This window comes from Amblyomma mixtum, chromosome 3, assembly GCF_055824585.1.
Source record: "Amblyomma mixtum isolate Tamu chromosome 3, ASM5582458v1, whole genome shotgun sequence".
NCBI classification, from domain to species: domain Eukaryota; kingdom Metazoa; phylum Arthropoda; class Arachnida; order Ixodida; family Ixodidae; genus Amblyomma; species Amblyomma mixtum.
The window spans coordinates 216,849,411-216,867,599 of record NC_143014.1 but is presented as its reverse complement, the minus strand read 5'-3'; the positions used below and the strand labels follow the sequence as shown (position 1 = coordinate 216,867,599).

Here is an 18,189-nt window from a genome sequence, read left to right as displayed (position 1 = left end):
CTCCGGCCACCTAGCGCCGCCCCGTGACGTCACGCCGGCGGCCGGCCGCGGCGGGGAACTCGTTTTGCTCTGCGGCGTCGCTGCGTGCAGCATCGCTGTCCTCGGGAGACAGAATTCTGCATTGTCTCGTCCCCCCGCCGCACCGAGACGTCTGGACCTGGGGGTGGTTCACCCTCGCCGCCACCGCCGCGTTATGCCGTCGCCGCCGCTGTGGCCGCCGCGCCGCCGTCCTCTCCTGACGGGGCTGTCGTCTGCTTCCGGCGAGTCGGCCGCAATGATGAACGCCGTACTGCGCCGCCTGCGGCCGTAGGCACTGCACAGTGCGCGTGTGTGCTGCCGGTGTGTGCGGTGGTGGGGCCACCTCCTGAGCCCGGGCCTGGCACGCGGTCCGGATGAGTCGCTTCTGGTACCCGAGCTACGCTCAGCTACCGTTTCGCTTGTGCCCGCGCAGTGAGATCGGCCGCAACCGACCCTTCGAGATCCCGCCGCCTGCCGCGCCGGCCAATGGACCCCAGAAGCCGCCCCGGTCTCCGGCGTCGGCGACGGTAGGCGCACACGCACCCGCGGTTTCCTTCTTCTTTCCCCGTCGCCTTTCACCTCGGCGATGTGCACCTCGAATCTCGCGTTGCTTTTCATTGGCGTGCTCCTCTGAGCTCGAACTTGTGGACGGTCCGCGATGCTCTGTATTAGCGTCTCCGAACCCGGTCACGCCATCCGCAAGGGAGCTCTATGGGATGCGGTAGAGTTCCCTTTCGCATGGCAGGAAAAGCGCCGGTGGTGGCTGAGTGTTTGCTGTTCTCGTGTGGCGGCTTTCGCACTGTGCTTGTAACGTGCGCGTTCAGCAGCCACCCTCGGTCGTCGTGAGTGGTTTATTTACACTGTTGGCGCGGTGCTTGCGAGCGCACGCACGCACGCGCCGCCCCATAATATTTTGCCGCGGTTGTGTTTGGCTTGTAACCGCAGATCGGCGCCCACTTGTCGAGGCGCGTAACTCGGGAGGCTGCGCTATCTCTCGAGGGGCTCTCATCTGGGGCTTCAGGGCGGGCTGTTGGCGCTTTTGGGACGGAGATACGGTTTTTACAGCGCCCGTGGGGGGCGTTTCTTCGGGAAGCTGTTGCCGTCGAAGGCGTTCTTTCCGGGGTTTGCCGTTCGGACGTGCGATCAAGCGTTCCGGTACGAGAGCAGAAGAGCATCAGGGACCCCCTACTCTCGCATTTAGTGATTTGAGACTGCGCGCGAGATAACAGGGTTCAGATTTCTGCATATTTTCTCCGCGCAGCTTATGGTCTATTATATACGCTTTGGAGAGATCGCTCGCTGTGAACGGTTTAGTCTCTTTTTTTTGCCCCGCGGATAGGCTTGACTGATGCGTACATAAAAGCCGCATCAAGGTCTGCCGGTGCTATTTTTAGCCACGGGACGCGATGCGCGGTGGTATTGCTTTCACCCGTGCCAATCGTCCGTTAGCGTTCCCGTTAGTCTGGATAAAAAACGGCGAAACAAAGGCTTAACCTACCACATCGGTAATAACAGCCCCCCCCCCCCCCCCCTTTTTTTTTTTCCTTCCTTTTTCCCGCTCTTTCACGCCGATCGTGTCGACTTCCGCAGCTATTGACGCCGAAGATCTCAACATGGAACTCGCGTACCGCGCAACAAATTGTACAACGGTATATGGAGAGTACTACTGCACGCATCAAACTTGTTTGCCGGGCTGACCTACCCTGGCGTATTGCTCTTTCAGGTAGCTATCGACCTGGGCAGTTCATTTTTATCAGGCGGAAGCTTCGTCGGCATTCGCTTAACTTCGGTAACGCGGGATTTTGGCGTGCAGAGCCAGTTGGCCTTACACTTGTGAGTGCCTTTATTTTTTCGGTCGCGAAGCAGCGAAAGCGAAACCACTGACGGCACAGCTGCTGCGTTCGAGGCACGGCAAACTTTCGCAGCGCGCTCGTAGTCAGGAGGCAGGTGCGATTGGGTCTGTGCATTTCGTCGGCATTGTCGCGGCAAAACATGCGGCTGATTTCGACCACTATTTGGCTGAAAAAGAAGATACAGGAAGTGTTACTCCACACTTTTGAAGGTATATGTTTTCGCGGAAAATGAGGACCAGGCAGGAAACGAGCAGGGAGAAGAAAAAAAAAAGTAGTGGTTTTGGTTTTTCGCCAACTTCCGCTCGTGGCGTGCACGTGCCTTTGTTGTCCTTTGCTGTCTGCGTTGACAATGGCTCCTCTGCGCAACCCGCGTATGGACGTAACGAGTTCTTATAGTAATTTCTTCGTTCTCCGGCGCAGTGGCGCGCGCAATAATAGCATCACGCACGAGCAATGCGCGTGACGGATCCTAATTTCTTTGTTTGTTTTTTTTCCTCTCTCGCGCAAAGAATGGCTTGGGACGCGGTATTATTATTTTTAATATACCTAACGTGGCTAATGCGCTGCCCGTTCGCGTGCAGTGTGGGGTGGAGGAATGGCTCGTGGGTAATTGCTTTGCTGGGATTGTTACCTCGAACTCTTGTTCATTGAGAAGCCAGCTAAAGAAGAGAAAAACAAGAGGGAGGAAGGGGAAATAGAGAGAGAGAGAGAAAGAACCCCTTGCCCTTGAGTCGCTTCGGAGTTTATTTTGCGATTTTGCTCCTGGGCCGCTCCTTTGTGGCTGCCGCTGCAACTTCAAAATGACCCAGAACGTGGTGGAATTACTCTCCTTCATTTGCAGTAAAGTTCCCGTACAGTACGCTCCAGTCTTCCTCAGCAACTAAAGCCATATACCTGACGGCAACTGCCAGGTTATCGAGATGACGCTAGCGCGCAGATTCAGCCGTATGTAGACCTAACGGAGGGGACACTTGCGCAATACCTCATAACTACCAGCTGCTGTCTCATTTAGTTGTTTTGTTTTGTCCGCAGTGATCTGCGTGAAGCTGGCACGCGCTGTTCATTTATACCGCTGAGGTTACGCCGTTAGAACCGAGTGATTCCCTATCAAAATGCTTTTGTTGTTAAGCGAGGGGTCGATTGCGCAATCTGGCACATATCTTTTCGGGCGCTCTGGTCTCTTTTTTGTTTTTGTTTACACGTGATTTGTTGTTGCAAAGGACTCCCCAGGTTAGCAGGTTTTCCGCCCATTGCTAGCGTATCCTTGCGTAAGCCTAACTGCTTGGGTTAACCGTTTGGAACCGCAGTTGGCACCACAACCGTTGTCGTCTTTCGAAGTTTGTTCGGGCCGCTTGTTGCATGCACCGAACGAAATTACACCAGCTCGTCGATCTCTTAGCTACTCCGTTAGCGCTGTTGGCACTGCGCCCGGTCCTGCGATGGAGGCGATCGCGAAGTTCCCACGCGTCTCTGCGATGCTGTCGCGGTATGAAAAAGGGTTCCCATTTTTATCCGCTTAATTTCTCGGGTTTCTTGCGTTGTCGCTCGAAGAGGCAGGCGATAGAAGCGGCTTCGAAAGAGCGGGAAGCTGAACAGGGAGCCAGCTGTTTGTATGCGTCTGTCATCTTTTGTGCGTTTTCTTTTTTTTTTCTTCAGGGCTGTCCAAGGGGCCCAAGAATGCGCCGTAAGCGGTACGTTGCTCTCTTCCGGTGAAATTGGGAGAGAGCGTTCTCATGGACATACAGCTATCGCTCACTTTTTAACCCCGTCACAGTGCAAAGCGCCTGGAATTTTTTTTTTTTGTTAAGAATTATATACACCTGATTTTAGTTGCATCTTTTCTCCTCTGTAGTGATGCATGGGCGTTAGAATGCGTGGATAACCGCATGGTATTCGCCTGCGACCGCTAAATTATTTATAATTCAATTTCTTCTCTCATGCTGTCTCGGTTTCATCAACCTAACGATGGCTGTGACGTTAAGAGGTGTGTTTAGGTCACGTGAGGCACGAAAAAAAAAACTGTAGTATAACCGTTGATACGTCCTTTGTTGATCATTCCAGCTGTTGAAGCAAGCTGGCTCAAGCGTTGAAATCAAGAATTAAAACGACGTATCAGCGATTATATATTGCAGTTTTTTCACGCCTCACATGACGTCACAAGAATCGTTCAGTTGATGAAACCGAAACTGCATGATAGAAGAAATTCATTTGCAAATTATTTATCGGGTGGGGAGGGGGGAGATTAACACGTCAGTGGAAAGAAGAAAACACGTATACTGCTTTAACGTTCGGAACCTGTACACATGCAGTATGTGAAACGCCATGATGAATAAGGGCTTGAGAATAATTTAACGACTCGGCTTTCTTTTCTTCGCCATTTCCGCAGCTGCAGCGAACGTCAACCCGTTTAGTGTTCTGTTCCCAGTCTCACGCGTCCGTCGTCCCTTGCAGAAACCGATTCCGCGTCCTCGATTTTATCGTCAGAACGCCGTAGTCAGTGTGCGATCGTGGCAAGGTGCAACCTGACCTCGCTTTAGAGCAGGACGTAGTTTTGCGGACAATGGGGGGGGGGGGGGGCACTTATAGAGGGACCAAGGTTACGGAATATCTCGGACGATTGTTTCCCTTGTTTTTCCTCGGATTGAGGGCTTTTTACGCGCCGAATAACGTCGTGGCCTGTGAGGGACGGCGTGGTTGATGCCTCCGGATCCACTTTGACTAACTCGTCGCGGGCGTTTTCAATGCACGCTTTCTTTTCGTTGTTTTTTTTTTTTTTTTTTTACATTTTGCCCCCATTTGGCTTCGTCGGTCCGGACGAAGCCTCCTTGTCGAAACGTTGATCAAAGGACTGAGGCCTCCTTGTTCAAGTGTGTGCTTCGAAGAACCGTTTTCCCTGCTTCCTTCTGTAATTGGTAGGCTTGTTGGTCCTTGTAACTTTCATTTACCGACGTTCCTGATGCAGCTGATCTGTTTTTATATATCTTACCTGCTGACGCGCCAAATGTTATTTGGCTTGCGTATATGGCTGTTTACCGAAAAAGAACAAAAAAGGCAGCGCTTTCGGAATCGTCGTGGCATAATTGGCATTAAACCACTCCTTATCAAGGAGTCATTTCATGTCACTTTTCTGCCAAATGGCGAACAGTACAATTCCGAGGCGCTTACGGTGCGCAAGCTCCATGACATGGCATCAGCCTGCGTATTAGTGCAGCTCTCGAGTGTTCCGTACTTGACTTTTTTTTTTTTTTGTCCTTGCTTTCGCGTCGTTTCTCATCTACCGGTTGCAGCGCACCGCAGATTTCACTATAGAGTACTATCAAAATACTTTCATATTTGTGGCCGGTCGCTATAGAATGGCCCACCAGTGAAACTCGATACTGCTGATGCTACCAGTCTCGGACTAGTGCGGTAAGCGGTGGTACGTGACTCGACGTAGGTAAGCAAATGAAGTCACCTCTTCGAATGAGGAAAAAAAGGAACTGCCGGGGAGCATGCCGCAGGGCACTTGCGGTCAAAGCTGCGATGCGTCATGGATCGAAACACAAAGCGAGGCTGAGTCGAGAGGTTCATTGGCACTATGGGCGTGGTGTTGGTCACATGGTCTGGCGTGTCGCGCGGTGTCCGTTAGATTCAGGCATAGGCGTGCGCACGGAGGGGGGGGGGGTTCCGCCCCCCCCCCCCCCTTTCCCCCCAGTTATCTTAGGGGGACGCTAGGTCTGCCCCTGTCCCGTCATTGTTTATATAGTGCAGTGCTGGCCATGCAAGTTTTTTGACGATGCTGGCAACCCAGGACCCGAGATGTTGCGTTCCACGAAACTGTTTGCCGTGTCACGTTGAGGCAATCTTTTCAGGTTCTTTTTTGCAGTTAACAGAATACAGATATGTCGTATATTTTGTGCGGTTTAGAGATAATGGAAATTCCTTCGGAAGCGCGTTGTTACACTGATGCCTCAGCAGCGCAGGGACTGCCTTCCTCCACCGATGATGAAAGTAAAAGCTACTGCTCAATGATATGTTGTATATTTTGCGATTTCATCACATTAAAACAAATGTTTTATAACCACTCCAACTTTCCACTGCGTTTTGACCGTAGGGTCCTCGGCGGGAGGGAGTTTCAAAGGCCTGAGGTGCTTCAGATTGCTATCATGATAGAGTCGTAGGTCTGGAATGTAGGCTGTGCCTTCGTTGTAAAAAAGAAAAAAAAAACGCACTAGCTGTCAGGCTAGTGGTGCCTCTGTTGCTACGAATCGTTTATCCCTTTACGCCACGTGTGCGCAGTATACGGTGCGGAATTTAATAGTGCACTGTCCTCGGCAGTTCACGCTATAGGTTTACTTCTATTCAGTGGTGGTTGTAGCAGTTGTAGTTCGACGCCAACTCGTGTGTTTTTAACCAAGGCGAGTGACGTCGAGCGATTGTTGTGGGACAGGTACTAGGAAAGGGGCCTTTCCCAAGAACGAACCGTTCAGGCGAAGGTTTCGGTCTAGTGAAGGCGTTCGTCGAGACGTTCCAGAAGGGTTGAACTTACGGCACCTCAAGACTGGATATCCGAAAGTAGCGGAAACCGTTAGGGAGGACGCCACAGAACGACTGTCTTCACCTACTATAACCTCCTTGGTCTTCACGCCGCCGAAGTGCCGATGGCGCTTGAGCTCGAAGCGTATGGGAAAAGCGTGCCGAGGCTGCATGCGCGCTTGCTGTCACTGTTCTTATGCGAACCGCATGGTTCAAGCTCGCGTTCTGCCATCGCTGCTTCTGATCCAGGAAGCTCGTTTGCTCATTTTGAATGCCCGCTTTTTTTATTGGCTGGTTTAGACCGAACAAATGAGCGATGCGAAGGCTTCTTAGGAATACCGAAAAGTAGCAGGAAGGAGAGCGGCTGGCACTAGAAGTGTGGAATTTATCTAGGCTTCATCTGGCGGAATGTAATTAACAAACGGGTGTGAACCCGTTGCCGCGTTCCTTTCGGAAGGAGGTATATACTTTACTTTCAGTGTGCAGGGCTGTGCGTTCGCGTTAACTAAATCGAAGCCTCTTAACTCAGCCGTGATGCGACGGGCATGCGAATGCGTCGCCTGCTAAACTGGTTTGCGGTGAGAGCTAGGCTACTAAAAGTATTGGGCAATTTTGGACTCTGCTTCCGGCGTCATTAGCGTTTTGTTCACGTGTACACGACTTACTGTCGGTGCGGAATGGAACTGGATCGATACGCCGCGCAGCGTTTCCTGTACTATCTTTCAGCTGCGATCGGTTGGTCTAGGGCCGTGCTAACAACTGGTTAGGCGCTAATGTGTAATCGCAGGATCGCGTAGCCGTAGTTGTTTCGCTAGTTACCGCACCTCGCAGTGACCACGTTTCCTTCTACGCCAGTGAAGCCTGCCACTGTGACCGAGGAAAGTTTAAAACAAGGTGTTCCGCAGTCTTTCGGTCTAGTTTCGCGTTCTACCGCGCATTCTTCTCCGGCTTTCTTCCGTATAATGTTACAGTGACCCAGTACTTTATACGCTGCTATAATGGCCACCTCCTGGTAAAACTTCCTGACAGTCGTTTCGAACTTTTCTCCGTGTGTGCACTGACATGGTGACGGCTCGTTATTGTCAATTTCATTGTCTAGAATGCCCTCACGGTAAAATACATAATTGAGGGGAGGGACTAACATTGTTGGTAAAGAAGAAAAAAAAAAGAAAAAGGTTGCAGCGGCAGGTGTTCACGATTCTTCGCTTCTTTTCACAGTTTTCGTGAATTAGCCTTAAAAGCACCCGCGGTGTCGAAATTAGTACTAGTGCATTCCCGTGTTTCTGTTGGACATGCTGGAGGATCGAGCCGTAGTAGGGGATAATCGCGAGGGAGGGAAGGTGGGAAGGGGCGATTGCTTATCACCCTTTTTGTGCCTGTGTCTATTAGGGGGGTTGGGGGGGGGGGGGGGGGGGGATATTCCGAAAGTCAAGCACAGGTCTTAAGTGGGTTGCGTTTCAAATAGGATTCGGCCATCACGGAAGCCAGACAACACAGACAACACAGTAGCGCCTGTGTTGTATTTCGCTGTCCTTGTCTGTTTGCGCTCGGAACATGTACTATACCCTAGAGGTCTGCCTGTGGTAGCCCCCGGGTTTCAAGGGATAGGAGTTTGGGCTCGCGAGAATGTCGAGAATGCCCGCAAGGTGGCGACGTATACCCGATATCTCATAGAATCTGGAGAGAGTAACCTCGGCTTGGGCCGTGAGGTTCTGAAGTGAGGCGCGTCTCCGCCTCTCCCCCTTCTCCAAAATCTAGGGTGACGCCCAGTGAGCGGCTTTATTCAAACCTTGCCACGTTTTGCTTACAGTTATATGCTCTCCCAGCGTTTACCGCGGCGTCGGACGCAATCTCGCGCAAGCTGTTGGCGGTCAATCCGAATGCGGCATAGGCGCGCACGGCTGCTCCCTGTGGCGGATATGCGACCCACATATTTCTCTCTGGGGCGGCCGCGAAGCGTGACGCCTGCTCCGGGCCCTGGCCTGCGCCGGCTGCGAGCGTCGCGTTCCGGAGTTGTCGCTCGGCCGCCGGTGATTAGAATAGAATCGGATCGGAAGTCGCGCTGGTTCGTGCACGAACGCGGCCCCTAGCTCCCAGGGCGCGGGGAGAGTGCGTCTGTTTTCGTCGCGGCTGAATATTCACGAGCGGCGTCAGCGGCGACGGCGCCCTTGACAGTCGCGGCTCGCCGGAAGGTGCCACTGCTGTGGGTTAACGTGCATCGCGTGGGCACTCCGGTGCCGCCGGGCCTGTGCTGGCGCTGCCGGAGGAACTCTAATCGGTGTTGCGTGTTGGTGGCTCTCGACGACGCTTGGGACGCGCCATTACTTTCGTCGTTGGCATCCAACTCATTGCAGCGAAATGCCGGAAAGAAACCGAAACTCGCTCCACTTTCGAGCCGTTGAAGGGACAGCGGTTTTGATAATTTCTTATTGAAACCCTTGTAACAGTGAAAATGCAGAATTAATATACACGCGTTGTAATGTTTTCGTTTTGACAGACCTGCTAGTTTAAAAGCGGCCGTTAGTGGGAAAAGAGTACGCATCAGTGCTTTTGCAGTTTCCACTTCCCGCTCCGTGTTAAATTTTCCGGCAGTGACTTTTTCTCTTTTTTTTTTTTGCTCTTCTGTCGGAAAAGTGTTGATGTCGAATAGCTTCCTGGAAACGAATTACATTCCTGCTTCACGTTTCATTTCGTTCTGGCGTTCTGATAATGCTTCGCGTTTGAACTGAAAGCCGTTTGTTCGTGTTGCCCAAAAGAACTGTACCCTAAGAACTACCCTGAAACCGAAATCCTTTTGTGCCTCCCTTTGGCACCATGCTTTTGACAACATGGTTTTTGGCAGGCACCACATCTCAAGACATGGTTTTGATGCATTTTAGTCGTCAGCGTTTTAAGCCAAGGCAACACTTCCCTGAGGGGGCCACTTGCGTTCAACGGTACATTCGATATATCGAACGGCGCGCCGCGTCCCTACACGTGGTTCTAGTCCTAGCGGCGCTCTTCGAATCGCTTTTCGCTGCCGGAGACAGGTCGGCTGCACGGCATTGGGCACCTTTTGGCAGCACTGGCGCTGTGAAACCTTGTGGTGAGGTGAACGCGGCTTGTGCTTTGAAGGTGGACCTCTGCCTCTTCTACTCATTTTCCATGCCATGGCGCTGTCATACGGTGAAGCCAACGTACCTAACCAAGGCGTTGCAGAAATCAGCTGTACCTTAATTTTGAAGAGATTATTCTGTTTTAGTGTACTGGTAACAGCATTGGATATCTTTTGTTGGGCACTGGCTAGTTGCAAAGCACCGTCCGCTGCGGCTTCGATGTGAAGCAGGTTAGGCTTAGCAGCGAGTAGCGAGTGATGCACTGCCAGCACGCCGGCTGGCGGCGCGTCGCTGTAAGAAGCGCTTCACGTCGGTGCAGTGTATTCATACTACTAAATTACCGACAAGCATATCTGTTACCATTTTTATATATTGAATTATCAGTATAGGTGGACTGCAGAAATACAGGAGTCATCATCCCTGCTAAGCAAAAACACTTCACTATGGCGGCGCGGCTCCTCCCGCGGGCAGAATTTAGGTGCAGCGCTGGAGATTTCTATTGTAAGCCTCATGCCCTACATGTGCCTGTACTCCCGGACGACAATTATACCCGCTCCCCACGGCACGGGGACAAATGTCTGTCTCCTCCTCATTCCTGCCTAGTCTTGGCTGCTGAGCCACAGAAGCTTGGCATGGCTGCGTTTCATATCCCCCGTCGCGAAACAGTTGTTTGGGAGAACTGTGCTTAATACCTGAATTGCGGCAGCAGCACAATCCTTGCGGAATTTCTCAGACTGCAGAACTCTCCAGCACTGCACCTAATATCTGCCCTGAAAACCGGTCCATCAGCCATGGTGAAGGAGTTCACTTGTGCAAAGAAGCTGGCTTCCAAATTTCTGCAACCCACCTAATTGAACTATTTCGCAATCCCCTTTAGGTTCGATATTGTCACCTGTATGTATCTGGATTCGGCTGTATTAGACATGATGCACACATCCGTACACACACAAGTAGCACATTGGTAGCGCAAAAATTTATTTATTTATTTATTTAATCCCTAAATGCCACGAGTTGGAGTGTGACATGAGGGGTAGGTCGTTAAAAGGAGACCAGGCTGGTCTCACATGCAGTGTGTAGGCTTAATGGTTGAACTTCTGCTTTGGCATGCGTAGTATGCACTTTTATGCCTGGAGCACTGAGTCATTCCAAGGTATATGGCGGGCCATAAAGACCCAAGTTTGATTTCATGACTCTTTTATGGTCTTGCATTCTGCATGCAGCTGGGAAACAGAAAGCGTTACTATATGAAAGGTCTAGCGATTCGCAAGTTTGCAGCACTAATTCAACAGATTTTGATAGGAGCCTGTATGGAGGTAGTTATTGTAGAGTCAAAAACAACAGGCATTGCGTTGTGAGAATGAAAGTGAAAGTTAATCAGGTCCAGCTGTATAGCAAGGGTCTTTCATTTTTGAAGGCACATTAGTCTTTTGACTGAAAGTGCTGCTGCAATTCTTTGTAGATTTTATGATAAAGGTAAGTACTATAGTCATGGGCCCGTTTATAGCCAGAGGCCTTATACATATTTTTCTTGCTGGTTTCCATTTTGCTAATCTGTACTTTAGTGTTGCTCTCACAGAGCTGCCAGCCAGTGCTTTGAAATTCGTCTGTTCTCATGGCTTGTCTTCCTTTCTTTTCTCACAGTACTCTGCCAATCATGGGAGCCCGAACCAACAGCAGCAACAGCAGGCGGCACATGCGACTGACGAGTCGCGAAAGCCGAAGTTCGTGCAGGTCACCAACCTGGAAGACGCCCAGGTGGTGCGCGCCTGCGACTTTCACCCTAGCGGGCAGTTCTACGCAGTTGGCTCGAACTCCAAAACACTGCGTATCTGCGGCTACCCAACCATCACGGACCTCAGGTATGCTTCCCAAGTAGCTGGCAGCTGCCGTGGGGGCTCAGTGGTTATGGTGCTCGGCTGCTGACCCAAGAGACTCGGGTTCGCTGTCGGCCACGACGGTTCCATTTCAATGAAGATGGAATGCTAGAGGCCCATTTACTGTGCAGTGTCAGTGCATGTTTGTTAAAGAACCCCAGGTGGTCGTAATTATCCGGAGCCCTCCGCGTCCCCCATTGCCTGAATCGTTTTGGGATGTTAAACCCCATAAATCCCTAAAACCATAAAACCAAGTAGTTAGCCGGCTTCCTACCTGTCACGATGTCTCAGTGACTTTGGCGTTCAGCTACTGATTCCAAGGTCGCAGCTTCAACCCTGCCGTGGCATCCGTATTTCGATGGAGGCGAAATACAACAATGTTCATGTGCTGTGCGACGTCACTGCACATTAAAGAACCCCGGGCACTCTAAATTAACCTGGAGTCCTCCACTACGACGTCCCTCATAGCCCATATATCGCTTTGGAACATCGAACCCCACAGTTTACAATTTAGTTGTGCTGGCTTCCTGAAGCTCACCCTGGTTGCTTGGTGGCTGTGGCAAGATTCTGATGAGCACACATGCATAAGTTTAGTCACTGCTGCGGAGGCTACATTCTGAGGGAAACAAAATTCAAAAGTGTCTGCAGTGGGATTTTGGTGCTGTAAGCAATCCCAGGTAGTAAAAATTAACTAGCCATTGTTGCTGCAGCCTCAAAGCCTGGGCATAACTTTGGCATGTAAAAATTAATTCAGGAATTCAATGGGTTTCCGAGTGTTTCGTTTTACTACTGGTTGCCTTCAGTGGCACTGGCAAGACATGACAGTGAAAATGCAGAAATTTGTGTATGGAAGCTCAGTTTCTATTAGTGGGCTGAGTGCTCAACAGCTACTGAGTTAGTGAACTTAAGTTGTATGGTTTCACAGCTTCTTTTTACCATAGTTTTTGGCATATCAATGTAAGTGATTTTAATTGACCAAGCATCTTATTACATAAAATTTAGGCCGCCGCGGTGGCTCAGCGGTTATGGTGCTCGGCTGCTGGCCCGAAAGACGCGGGTTCGATCCCGGCCGCGGCGGCTAGAATTTCTTTGGAGGAGAAATTCTAGAGGCCCGTGTACTGTGCGATGTCAGTGCACGTTAAAGAACCCCAGGTGGTCGAAATTTCCGGAGCCCTTCACTCCGGCGTCTCTCATAGCCTTAGTCGCTTTGGGCGTTAAACCCCATAAACAAACAAACAAACAAACATAAAATTTAGAAAATATATGTCTTCACCATTGCACTTGATTACCCCTTGTGCATGAACTTAATCAAAGCTTGCATGCTGCATATTTGTTTTATAAAGCCATTTTACCTTGCTATCATTTCAAAATGGAGCACTTCCTGTTAAGCTTTCTTGTGATCTTGAAATTAGGCCATAACTTTCCTCATGTCTGGCCTCTTCCATGTGTAGCTTGACTTGTTTCATGCTGAAATATCATATTAGCATTTTGATTAGTCCTGTCTTGTTTGTTCAGCTGGGGTGTAACAGTTACAAAACTGCCGCCGGCCTCAGTGCAGCTAAATATTATTTTGCGTTGTTACGAGGCTGTGTACAGTTTACGCAGCATCCGTGTCTATAACTGAAAGCCAGAGCACCTGATGATTCTAAAATTAGCTGTCTGAAGCGGAAAAGGTTCCCAAGGCCCCACAAATGAATTTTATTTGATCTGTGATGCTTTGTTCGAGTGTTTTTGTTTTATTAGTGTTTTCATGAGTTTTTGTGGTGTTAAGTTAATGTACAGTGCCGAAATAAATTGAATTGCTTCATTTTATTCATATAAACGCATTGTCGTTGAGGGCACTTTCTATGTTGAACAGCATGTGCTCACTTCTGCATGCCCATCTGTGGCAAAGCTTTGCCTCACTGACATTGGCTAAGAGCTTGAGAGATGGCTTCATTATTTTGCATCTATATAGCTGCTAAACAAACATGTGATGCATTTTTCAGTTTTCGTTAATATTCTTGGATTCTAACCAAAGTCTTTAATCCACTGTGGCCGCCTGCTTCTGTGGCTTAGTGGTCATAGCATTTGCCTGTAAGCCCAGGGTCATAGGGTCAAATTTTGGTGGAGACAGAATTTCTGTGGAGGCAAACAGCAAAAATGTCCATATGTGTTAAACGATGCCAAGTGGTCAGAATCAATCTGTAGTCTTCCAGGACTACAGTGTCCCTCATAGCCCATGTGCAGCTGCAACATTAAACCCTACATATACCCAGTCCGTTATGGCAACAAGGATTTCAGTCATAGGGCGGCGATGTTGAGCATTATAGCTTTCAGTGCCTAATGCCATAGCCAGAGGAGGTTTAAAGCTGGCATAACAGCAGAGTGCAGTAATGGTGGCCTAAGTCGGAGACACTGCATGATTTGTTCTTTTCAATGAGGACAGGTGTTCTGTCTCTATTTTTTTTTTTTTGCTAAACAATTGTGGGACTTGTTACTCAGGCATAGGATGAGTCACTATATAACACTAGGGGCTCAGCGTTGCAAGGAAAGTTCTGTTAATGCATTTCAAAATGAGGACAACAGGGACAAATGTCAGGGTACTTTATAGCGCAAGTAAACTTGAAAATACCTCAGTGAAATTACTTATTTGTGAGGTCATCAAAAAGGAAAGTTCTGTAAAGAGTTAGCAACAGCAAAAAAATTGGTTGCAACTGTTGTGACATTGCATTGAGTTATGATAACTGACTCACACATGACTTGCCTAGTCATGTGAGAACCCAGTCACCATTGCTCGACAGTAACAACTTGGTCGTGGAAGAAAAAACTGTAGGTGTTAGGCAAGGAAGCACTCTGCAGTGTGGTTATTGACTTTGGCCCCGACCTGATTATCTTCTGGGATGGTTGGTTAATTCCAGTCCAGGGCTGAAAACCAGTTAAAGTCAGGGGGTTTCAAAGGAGAGATATTTGTTTATTTATTTACATTAAGGGGGGGGGTTACAAGCATAAAAATAGGGCACAGACACTTGAAAGAAAACAAATAATGCATGTAATAACGAAGTATGAAATAAAGCTAGTAAAGTACACAAATAAAACAACAAAAACAAAATAAAATGCTCAGTAAATGTATAATGCACATAATACAACAAAAATACATAATCTGTTAGTCCATGGTTTGCTTTGATGAGTGCTGAAAGGATTATAAGTTAACCTCAGCAGCTATAAGTGATGGCAGGTCGTTCCAGTCTATTATGGTGCGAGGAATGAATGATTTCGTGTTAAGCGATGCAGGGCACGTTATGCGTTTTATTTTAATATTGTGGTCACGACGAGGAAAGACTACAGGGCGTGGCAGAAGGAAGTCATCGTGGAGGGTGGGATGATGATACAATTTGTGAAGTATGGTTAGGCTAGCAAAATGGCGTCGACATGGTAGTGGTTCCAACTCGGCACGTTGTTTTAATGCTGTGACACTGGTGAAGTGGGAATAATCTGAAAAGATGAAGCGAGCAGCATGGTTTTCCAGGGATTCAATGTTATTTATGACGTATGCTTGTTGAGGATCCCATATGGCAGAAGCGTACTCAACTTTTGGGCGGATTAACATGATGTAAGCAAGTTTTTCTAAGTGTTAAGGTCTGTGTTTGAGATTACGCCTAAGAAGGACAAGTGCACGGTTTGGTGATGCTAGGATTGTGTTAATAGGTAATGCCAAGTTAGGTCAGACTGAAAGTGAACTCCTAGGTAGTTGTAAGTTGTTGTAAGTTCTACGTTATCGTTATTGAGGAAGTAGGCTGTAGGAATTCGAGTGGAGCGGTAAGTAAACGAAATTTAGATGCATTTAGATGCATTTAGAGACATTAGCCAGGAGGAGCACCAAGCCGTTACAGCGTCAAGATCATTTTGAAAGGAATGGTGGTCGGTTTCATTAGTGATATTACGATATATAATGCAATCATCTGCGAATAACCTTATCTGAGACAATACACACTTGGGTATATCGTTAATAAAAATTAAAAAAGCAGAGGGCCAAGTACACTTCCCTGGGGGACTCCAGATGTTACGGGGACAGAAGACGAGTTAAAGCCATTGACAGAGGTGAATTGTTTTCTATTGTAGAGGAACTGTTTTATCCATGAATTAACATTTGGATGGAGGTTTAACTTTGTCAATTTGGTTAGGAGCCTGTGATCGGGAACGCAATCAAAAGCTTTAGAAAAGTCTAAAAATACTGTGTCAACCTGTAAGGCTGCGTCTACTGCGGAAAATATGTCGTTAGTAAATCCAGTGAGTTGGGTGTCGCATGAATAACCCCTGCGAAAACCGTGCTGGTATTTGAAAATGATATCATGCTCCTCTATATAATTATTAACTTGAGTATGTATTACATATTACGTGAGTATGTGTTACGAGGAATTTATAGGTGTTGCTGGTTAATGAGATAGGGCGATAGTTAAGTGGAATAGTGCGGTCTCCGGATTTGAAAATGGGTATTACATTAGCTGTACGCCAGTCGTCAGGAATTGTACCAGATGATGATTGTGAAAAAAGCGATGAAAATACTTGATAGAGGTTTAGAGAGGCATTTTTTAGTATTTTGTTATTGAAACCAAGGTGATCAGAGCTAGTAGTAATTTTGAGGTTATTCAAAAGGGCAAGAATGCCTGATTTACTACTGATAATTTCTGGCATGGAAGTGATGGAAAATGGCTGTAACATGGGCGAGGAAGTACACTCTAAGAGCTTATTTCTCAATGAGCATAAAGGCACCTTAAAGAAGTGGAGACACCAGTGTTTTCTTGCTCTAGAATGGAGCATATGATATTAGTAGACATGGATCACCTTGTGGAATTTGTCAGCATTTTATAAATAATTTGTAATTGAATTTTTTTCCTCTGTAGTTTGTTTCAGTTTCAATTGCCAGACGATGGTTGTGGCATCACAAGTTATTATACAAGGTCACGTGGGGCATCCAAAAACTGCAATATAACCACTGCTTTGTCATTTTAGTTCATTCAAGCTCTTGCACTAAACTGCTGCAGAAGCTGGAATGGCAGCAAGTGAACAAAGAGCTATTATGTATATCGTAGTTTTGGTGTGTCTCACATGATCTGGTACTCACTTGTGATGTCATACTGTCTTTCTATTGTTGAAGCAGAAACTGGAACTTCATGGAAGAATAACTTCAATGAATTCTAAGTTGTTGCGTACTGAGTGTAGGAGAATTCCACGTGATGGTTCATGTTTACTAATGTCTTAGACATAATTTCAAAGCAAAAATACGCTACGAGAATTTTGGTGTCTATACCCCTTTAATAGCAACGATTTTAGTTTGGGCATGCTGTGCAAGTATCGATACGTAAAAAGAAAGAATCATAGCCTGAATAGCAGTCCTTGGTCTAGGTAGTATTTTTTTGTGCGTGGTTACTAAAGTTTCACTCTAAAGGTGCCTCACATTTCACGGTGGCACACAGTTTGAGTTGTGCACCGTGCATGTCAAGATGTGGGGCTATGTGTACAAGACATGCCAGTTTGTACAAGCTGACAAAGCAGCTAAAGGGTTCTCTTACGTCTCTCAGGGAGGGCGATGTGGCCCACCAGCCCACCGTGCTGTTCAAGCGGCTGAAGCACCACAAGGGCTCCATCTATTGCCTGGCATGGAACCAGACTGGGGACCTCTTGGCCACAGGCTCGAATGACAAGACAATCAAGCTCATGCGCTTTAAGTCGGAGACGTGCGCCCTTGACAGTAAGAGTCGCCTATGTCAGGCGCTTTTTTTTTATTTCAAACTGTACCTGTCTTCCTTTGCACGCACCCAGCTTTGGTAGACAACATTGTATGACGTGGCCACTGTGCGTAAAACGAGCATGATCTTAATCCTGTTTGCCTAAAGCACAGTTGCCATTACATACTTTTGTTAGGTGTGTGACTTGCTGATGAAAGCTTGCTCTGTGATAGCTCTGTGAGTACACATCTATTGTGTCTCTTGTTATCTGCCAAGTGAACTGTCATGGAGTTATTGCACATAGTACCACTCTTTCCTAGTGGAGTGCACAAACAAGGAACTTCGTCCACTTTGCAGAGTAGTGCAGTAGAGAATGTACAGCCTTTGTCAAAAAAAAATTCAGGGCGGCACTTTGTTGACCTAAAGTGCGGTGAGGTGAAAGCCTTTAGCGCAGTGTTGCTACTTGTGTCACTGATGTGTGCTAAAGATGTTAAGCTTCGCCTATAAGAGTGAAATGCGACAGCGTCTTGCAACGCTGCCAGGGAGTCCACAGAACGCCATCGACCGTTCGGCTCTACTCCTTGCTTGGTCGTAAATTGGTTTTTGAGGAAAGGAAATGTACCTGTCTCGCATATCTCGGTGAACACTTGAACTTCGCCGTAACGGGAAGGGAGGAAGATGGCAATGAACGAAGACACCGTATTCACTAGACGCGCCTTTGTTCATTTCAAACCATCGAGCTGGCATGGCGGAGTGGTAGCGTGCTCGTCTCGCACTCCGGAGGCCCAGGTTCGATTCCCCAACCCAACCAATTTCCTACTCGGTTTTATTTATTTATCTGGTCTGGCTAGAGAGGTTAATTAGGCTACTTGGTTAATTGAGCAATCAACTAATCTGAGCCACACTTACTTGGAGCATCACTATACGATCCCTTTAATTGGTTGCATGGTTACTAGCCGAAGTACAATTGGCCCTGTTTGAAATTCGCGCACTGTGATGTCACGACCACTTCGACCAATTGAAAAGCGTGACATTTCTGTCGACAACTCCTGCTTACAACGATGAGGCATTAAAGGCTTCTGCCTTAATATACAGTCCAACAGGTTTGCTCCCAGGTTGTGTTGTG

At 48.1% G+C, this 18,189-nt stretch overlaps 1 protein-coding gene across 3 annotated transcripts in view; it reads left to right on the top strand.

The window, feature by feature from the left end:
- The window catches only part of LOC149353670 (WD repeat-containing protein 47), a 149,528-nt gene that overhangs the window by 108,647 nt on the left and 22,692 nt on the right, over positions 1–18,189 (top strand). For all 3 annotated transcript variants that reach the window (XM_089582716.1, XM_089582715.1, XM_089582717.1), the window contains 2 exons: positions 11,123–11,340; positions 16,917–17,086. In XM_089582716.1, coding sequence (XP_089438842.1) covers positions 11,123–11,340; positions 16,917–17,086 — 388 coding nt within the window. The remainder of the gene's footprint in view (positions 1–11,122; positions 11,341–16,916; positions 17,087–18,189) is intronic.